The sequence below is a fragment of the Cebus imitator genome, unplaced genomic scaffold (assembly GCF_001604975.1).
Source record: "Cebus imitator isolate Cc_AM_T3 unplaced genomic scaffold, Cebus_imitator-1.0 Scaffold65, whole genome shotgun sequence".
In the NCBI taxonomy this organism is placed as follows: Eukaryota; Metazoa; Chordata; class Mammalia; order Primates; family Cebidae; genus Cebus; species Cebus imitator.
In genome coordinates, this window is record NW_016107380.1 from 7,163,214 (window position 1) to 7,171,764 (window position 8,551).

Genomic DNA, 8,551 nt, shown 5'->3' on the forward strand with positions numbered 1-8,551 from the left:
CTGGCTTTGGGCACCACAGGGTGAGAAATCTAGGTCACTAGTCATAAACAGCTTTGTCCTAGCAACAAGAGGCTTGCTGATTGTCATCTGTCTTTGCACAGACAGCTCATCCTGGCACTTAAAATCATTGGCATAAATTGAGTCAGATATTAGACTGAATTATATGAAATTGCCCTACTTGACTATTTTTGACCTAATATGATAATTTCATGTTGTTCAGCTTAGCACAAAGTACAATGAAGAAAATCTGTTCAAATTTTAGTCTCTTATGGTATAATTTTTACATTTTTTTTGTGGTACAGATAATATTATTACCTGTTTTTCTTTTTAAATTATTATTATATTTTAAGTTCTGGGATACATGTGCAGAACATGCAGGTTTGTTACATAGGTATACACGTGCCATGGTGGTTTGGTGCACCCATCAACCCATCATCTACATTAAATATTTCTCCTAATACTATCCCTCCCTTAGCCTCCCACCCCCGACAAGCTGGAAACCATCATTCTCAGCAAACTAACACAGAAACAGAAAACCAAACAATGTTCTCACTTATAAGTTGAACAGTGAGAACACGTGGACACAGGAAGGGGAATTTGTACATTTTTTAATTAAAAAAATACTACCAGTTAAAAACAAGTTCAGTAGTCTGTGATAATTTATACAGTTAACATCTTTCACTTTCAGAAGCATCATTATTCTAGGCAACAATGACATAGAAGGGTAGAGATGGATTCTAGGACTTCATAAAAAAGTTAAAGTTTAAAGACATCACAAATTCCTAACAACAGTAATGCTGAAGTCTTTGCAGCATGAAGTCTCCATCTAAAAGAGGAGTGATTATGGGGAGAAGGGAAGGGGATGTTTGGGGGATAAGATGCACTCTGGAGGGGATGTAGAATGAGAGTCTGTAGGCAAGGAACTGTCAGGCAGATCTGTAGGTATGAGAGAGCCGGGAAACAGGCCCACAGAAACAGTGATGATGGGAATATACCTTAGTGCCAAGCTTGGCTTATCTTCCAAGCAGCACAGACAGGTATCTGGGGAGACAGGCACATACGTGTTTTCACTTCCACTTATCCCAAAAGGATGAATTCAGACGCATACCCTGAAAGATCATGCTATGTGCTGACGTCTGAAATCAGGTACCTGAGGGATCCCATTTTTGCTTTGCTACTAGAGAAGTAAATTCAAATGTCCGAAAAAAACAATTCATCCCTTGGTTGATAATACTGAATTGTAATCCATTTAATAATTAGGGTGAGAAAACACTCATCAGATCCTTTGGTGGCTTGGATTATTGAGAAAAGGGTGTAAGAGCATACTGAATCCAAAAGGTGTAAGAATAATGTGAGATGTGAGAATAATGTGAGAGCATGATAACCAGCTAAGTTTAATTAACTGAGGTCATACTATACCTTAATGACATTATTTGGCATATTTGTGTCATTAAAACAATATAATAAGTATAATGGAACTAACTTTTCCTTGAATTCTATATTTCCTATAACTAAATTATATTAGAATTTTATCCAGCTACTGAAGAAAATCTTTCTGATGGTTTCTAAGTGTGATGTTCCTAAATCTTAATAATAATGATTTTTCTATTCGTGGCTCTTTGGGTTGCTTCTGCCACTTCTGTTTTGAAGGAACTTAATAAGCACAGGGTTAATAATTACAGCATGTGATTATTGAAGGCTTAATGACTAGAGTATTTTCTTGTGACTTTTCATGTAGACATAAAAGGATTTTTACTTTTTATAAACTCACAGGCTGTCTTGTGCCAGCTTATATATATCTAGAAGCGGAATAGTATGTATTTGGCTGACTCCAGTTCACAAGTGTCTTACGAATCTTTGTGGCAAATAGATACATCCATCCATGGTAGAAGGCAGGAGACTGCCATGGGGACTTGTCTCCAGGATCATCAAGGTCCGCAGTATAAGAAACCTGATGTTACAGGCCAGTCGTGGTGGCTCTCACCTATATTGCCAGCACTTTAAGAGGCTGAGGCAGGCAGATCACCTGAGGTCAGAAGTTCAAGAGCAGCCTGGCCAACATGGTGAAACCCTGTCTCTACTGAAAATTACAAAAATTAGCTGGGTGGGTATCATGCACCTATAGTCCCAGCTACTCAGGAGGCTGAGGCACAAGACTCCCTTGAACCCAGGAAGCAAAGGTTACAGTGAGCTGTAATTACGCCACTACACTCCAGCCTAGGTCACAGAGCAAAACTCCGTCTCAAAAAAGAAAGAGAAAGGAAACCTGATGTTACAGAGCATTGTAATGAGGTAAGGATTTCCTAGAGTATATTGTTGCCAAATAAATAGTATGAAGCAGTAAGGCAAAGTTATAGGCCTAGGCAAGAATGGAAAAGAAAAACGGGAATCATTAATGTTGGAGACAAAAGGACAGATATTAATCAAGTATTTGCTGGTTAATAGCAAAAGAAATATCCTTTTTTTCTGGTTGAGGATTCATGAGTTGTTTTTCAGGATATAAGTGAATTTATACAATTCCTTACTTATAGTACAACATGCATTGGTCCTCCTTCCCCCACAGATGGCATGGTGAATTGTGAAATTTCATTGAAAAAAATATAACTGGTCAGCTCTTAGAAGTACAGATATGTCCTTATTTGAAATGGCTTGCAGTGTTTTTCAAGGAGGTTAGCACCTATTGGACTCTTTCTGTGCCTATTAAAAGCGGAAATCGTAGCTGGATGTGATGGGCTACCTCTATAGTCTCAGCTACTTGGGAAGATTGCTTGAGCTCAGCAGTTTGAGGCCAGCCTAGGCAACATAGTGAAACCAACATTCCTAAAAAAACAAATTTTTAAAATAATAGAAATCAGAAATTGGTAAAAAACAAAACAAAACAAAAAACATTGCAAAAAAGAGGGACGGTGAAGGTAAGCATAGTCTGTTTGGGGATTGACAGATTATGCCTAAAATTTTAAGATTCCTAACTATGACTTGCATGTGTTTCCTGTAATGTGCTATTAGTTATTTCCCATTGCATCTAAGAACTTTATTAAGAAGTACCTAGCATGGCAGATAGCGAGAATCAATATTTTGTTGCTTTACCAGAGGAGACACTATTATTTTATATTTTATAAACAAAAGTAGAATTTTGTGTGATAAGTTTTTTCTTGGAGCGTATTCTCTTCATAAAATAAATGTGGGAAACATATTGTCATCTTCTGCTACAATTGATACCCAAAAAAGGCTTTGTGAAAAGAATGCCAAGATAGTGTCACTACTATCACAAAACTTTAAGTGAATAAAAATGTGAGAGAAGCTAATACTTAGCATATGGTTTTTCCCCAAACTGGAAAAGCTTGTATAAGAATATTATCTAGGCTTCTTCCTCTTCCGGGGACGTTGTGTGCAGGCACTCGGAATGGCCCAGCGTTTGACATACCGGCGTAGGCTTTCCTACAATACCGCCTCCAGCAACACTAGGCTGTCCCGGACCCCTGGTAATAGAATTGTTTACCTTTATACCAAGAAGATCGGGGAAGCACCAAAATCAGCATGTGGCGTTTGCCAAGGCAGGCTTCGAGGGGTTCGTGCTGTAAGACCTAAAGTGCTTATGAGATTGTCCAAAACAAAGAGACATGTCAGCAGGGCCTGTGGTGGTTCCATGTGTGCTAAATGTGTTGGTGACAGGATCAAGCGTGCTTGCTTTATCGAGGAGCAGAAGATCATTGTGAAAGTGTTGAAGGCGCAAGCACAGAGTCAGAAAGCTAAATAAAAAATGAAACTTTGAGTAATAATAATAAAAGAATATTATCTAGAAACTATTTAAAACTTTAAAAAGTGATTTTGAAAATGAAATCATTATCGAAATGTTATGATTAGCTAAATATGAACATCTTGTGAAAGTAAATAAAATGTAAGCTTCCCTTTTGCAATAATGCTGTCTTTCTAAAATTTTTTTGAGAGACCTTTTTCCCAGAATAAGCATGACTCTTAACAGAGGACTTTCAGCTCTGTTATATATTAGCATATGAAGTGCATACCCATGTTAATGGTCCAACCTCAAGCATCTTTTGTGCCATCACTAACAAGCGGAACACAGAAAATTGTGAACAGAAATCACCTCTAGACATCTCTCACTTGTCACTGCCTAAATATTGTATATGTAACATGCATTTTTCTGATTAGAAAAGTAATAAGTACATTTTTTCCGGAGATCGAGTCATGCTCTGTCGCTCAGGTGGGAGTACAGTGGCACTATCATAGCTCACTGCAGCCTCGAACTCCTGGGCTCAAGCAATTCTCCCTGCTCAGCCTCTTGAGTGTCTGAGACTACAAGCACATGCCACCATGCCTGGCTAATTTTTTTTTTTATTATTATTTTTGTAGAAACAAGGTCTCACTGTGTTACCCAGGTTGCTCTCAAATTACTGGCCTCAAGCAATCCTTCCACCTTGGCCTGCCAAAGTGCTGGGATTACAGGTGTGAGCCGCTGCACCTGGCCATATTTATTTAGAAAATAAAAAATTTAAATTGTTTCTAAATCATCTATAATCCGTACCATCTCTGTATAACTATGTTAACATTTTGGTATTTATTATTCTGGTGTATAAACGAACGTATATGTGTGTTTACAAATGTGACATGTCATTATACTGTGATTTTACAGCCCATCTTTACAGTTTACATCAGAAGCATTTTCAAAACATTCTTCTGCAATGGTTAAGATGGCTCTCCTCTTATTTAGGATTTCTTTTTTTTTTTTTTTGAGACGGAGTTTCGCTCTTGTTACCCAGGCTGGAGTGCAATGGCGCGATCTCGGCTCACCGCAACCTCCGCCTCCTGGGTTCAGGCAATTCTCCTGCCTCAGCCTCCTGAGTAGCTGGGATTACAGGCACGCGCCACCATGCCCAGCTAATTTTTTGTATTTTTAGTAGAGACGGGGTTTCACCGTGTTGACCAGGATGGTCTAGATCTCTTGACCTCGTGATCCACCCACCTCGGCCTCCCAAAGTGCTGGGATTACAAGCGTGAGCCACCGCGCCCGGCTAGGATTTCTTCATTAAGGATTCAGATGTAATTTTCCACCTCCCACCACCACTTGTCAATCTCATGGATAAAGAAATGGTTGGTTTATTTTATGTTTTAGATTTTTCAAGCCTGCCCCTTCCATAGGTGGTTAATGTTTTAGTCTGCATTTCTCTGACTACTGCTGATGTTAAACATTTTTATATACTTGTTAGCATTTTTCCTTTCTTTTGTCAATTACATATTTCTTTGGACATTTTTTATTGGGGTGCTTAAACTTTTTATAAATAAAATGTACTTACCTTTTCTTGTCAAATGTGTTATAGATAATTTTCCATTTTAACATTTGCCATTTGATATCATTATGGGTTTTGTTTATTTAAATTTTTATTGTTTTGAGAATGATGATTTCAGAAATCTTCCTATTACAGAGAGTTGATTTTGGGATAGCTTTAGGTGGTTCGGTCAGATCTGTACCAAAACGATTTCAAATACCCAAGTGACCTATAAACTGTGAATTCACAAGACCCAGTGAACCCTAAGGTCTGAGCTCTGGGACATAACCACAGCCTCAAAGCTAGGGCAGGATTAAGCCAGCTCAGATGCACTCAGCCTGCAGAATCTAACTAGGTCAGTCTGCTGTGGCTCTCTCAGATTGTGGGGCTATTTTTGTCAGTGTCTCTTCTGCCTATGAAAATTAGAATTGAGGAAAGCTACAGATGCTTTCCATATGGTTGCTATTAGTGAAATTATACACAGAGAATTTAATTTGAAAACAGAGTTGATAACACTCACATTATTTAGAGACTTAAAGGTTTATGAAAGATACTTCTAGCTATCACACCTGCAACTCTCCCATTTGCAAAGAGCCTTAATCTTATATGTGGTAGCCTTCTGTCCTGTTCTTGCTTTTGCCAAGGAAGGAGACTTCATTCTGGTGTTCATGATTTTGCCGGGCATAATGTAGTTCTTCATTAAGGATTTAAGCATAATTTTTTCGCCTTTCTTTCCCCTCCCTAACCCGCTTTTATTCAAATATATACCTCCTAGGTTTTTGCATTGACGTTAGTAGACTGAGCAGATAGCTGCTCTAGTTCTTCCTATATCTAGGATTTAGAGAATTTTCATTCGCAATCAGTTGCACTTGTTCTTACAACAGTTTGTGTGGATGCAGCAGTGATGGTTTATCACTCTAATTGGTCCATGAGATGTACTTGATGTTTCACAAGGTTCTAGGAAGAGAAAAAAAAATGTTTATCCGCATCAGACTTGTGGAGCCTACTAATGGAGTTTAATATCTATTTTTGCCATCTGTGAAAATGCATTATGGGTTATATTTAAAGTATTGGAAAAAACTGAACTGGAATTGATCATTAAACTTAGTTACTGTCTGCTAAGGCACTCAGGTGACCCTCTAAATTTGATTTCCCCTAAATTTCCAATTAATGTGCTTATCCTGGTACTTTTGATTTGCAAAGATAATTTACTGCCACATGATATTCATTTTATGGGAAACGTCATGTTGAAACAGTATCATGTAACTATATCTTTTAAAGAAAATCCTGCATTAATAAAACTAAGAAACACAATGTAATGACATTTGTAAAATGTATCTCAGAACTACCCTCAGATTAATAAATATTGAGGAAAAGGAAAGTCCTCAGTCAAGTAAGTTTAGAGTCCTTATTGAATTGCTTGCTTTACTGTAAGATTCCTCAAGACATTTAGTATATGTGTTATAATTCTCTAAAAGAGACACAATTCATACAATTTTTCAAATACATTTAATATCAGAGCCTTCCATTTCAGAAGAAAGTACCACTCAGAGCATACTCTTGGTAAATCCTGAGCTGTAGTAGAAGCCTTGGAATAAGTGATTAAGAATAGTGTCCTTTGTGCAGACTTGGATGAATCTGGAAACCATCATTCTCAGCAAAATGACAAAAGAACAGAAAGCCAAACACCGCATGTTCTCACTCATAGGTGGGTGTTGAACAATGAGAACACGTGGGCTTAGGGAGAGGCGCATCACACACTGGGGGCAGTTGGGCAGGTAGGGGAGAGACAGTGGGATGTGGGGAGGGAGGGGAGGGTGGGGAGGGATAACATGGGGAGAAATGCCAGATATAGTATGCACCTTAAGTTAAATAAATAAATTAAAAAAGAAATAAAAAATAAAAATAAAAGTTCTGCACATTTAGCAAAAAAAAAAAATTAATATTATGATTCACAGTTTAAGAATTGTTGAACATGGGTCTGGGCATAGTGGCTCATGCCCTTAATCCCAGCACTTTAGGAGGCTGAGGCTGAAGATCACTTGAGGCCAAGAGTTTAAGACCAGGTTGGGAAACATAGTGAGACCCTCGCTCTACAAAAAAAATTAAAACCTGGCCAGGTGATACTCTCCTGTAATCCTAACTGGGACGCTAAGGCAGGAGGATCACTTGAACCCAGGAGTTTGAGGTTACAGTGAGCTATGATATCACCACTGCACTTCAGCCTGAGTGGCAGAGTAAGGACCTTGTCTAAAAAGAAAAAAATATATCAATATTATGATTAATAGTTTAAGAATGATTTAACAAATATCTATATTCAAGTACACATATACAGAAAACAACCCCCAATTGATTAAGAAAATGACTTCCCAACCCCAAATTCTGTTGTGCAAGACACTGTTGAAGAAAGCTGAGGAATTCTACTTAATGTCGAAGAGTTTAATAATTTAGGTGGCAAAGAAAGCATTAAATAAATACATCTACATCATACCAGAATGACCATGGGCAGAGAGAAATGAGACTCTTTTCTTCAGTTGCAAATGGCTCTTACAACAATAATGATGGTAAGTTGTGCCAGGGTCCAATTAAAGTAGCCTTTATTCCATAATTCACAGTTATTATACTTTACTCTTTATTCTGAGGATGTTTAGTTAGCTTTTATTTTACTTTAGGGGAAAAAGTATGAGAAATATTTCATTTTGCTTTTGTGTTTAAGAATAGTGCCAGATTTTAATTTGGTTCAGGCTGCCCAATGTGAGGTCTGCCCTGGCCCTGGGAGGGAAATGCTGGACTCACTTAGATGGATGTTTCAGGGCTTCTCTTGAGCCAAGAATAAGAATCTCAAATCAAGTGGCACGTGGTCTCATGAAATTGCTCCCAGAAATTCCCCCAGCTCAGTGCCTGCTGTTCCAGATAAGAGAGATTCCATCACACTTTGCCACACAGAGCCAGCAAGTTTCACCTTCAAATTGCCCTTTGTTCAATTTTCATATTTATTTCTGGCCCATTTTAAATGAGGCATCTGACAGTTTCTTCCAACTGATCACATCAAATTGATTTTTTTTTTTCTGTTGAAAAAAGGTTAAAAATATCTGAAGGTAGGCCATTATGTAAAAGAATCCATTTTCATATTTTTGCTGAAGTTTACAGCAAGACAGTTGAAATAGAAATGGAGAAGGGAATAGGTAAGAAGAAGTTTACTTTCTTTTTGTATCTTTTGCTTTGGAGAAAATGTTGGTATATATATATATATATATATATATATA

General features: G+C 37.7%; 2 protein-coding genes across 11 annotated transcripts in view; both read left to right on the plus strand.

Annotated features, from left to right (window-relative positions):
- The window catches only part of MAP7 (microtubule associated protein 7), a 203,201-nt gene that overhangs the window by 61,072 nt on the left and 133,578 nt on the right, over positions 1 to 8,551 (plus strand). The window lies entirely within an intron of this gene.
- On the plus strand, positions 3,123 to 3,779 carry LOC108305715 (60S ribosomal protein L34-like). Its single transcript, XM_037739228.1, has one exon. The coding sequence runs from the start codon at positions 3,404 to 3,406 to the stop codon at positions 3,755 to 3,757; it is 354 nt and encodes a 117-aa protein (XP_037595156.1). The 5' UTR covers positions 3,123 to 3,403; the 3' UTR covers positions 3,758 to 3,779.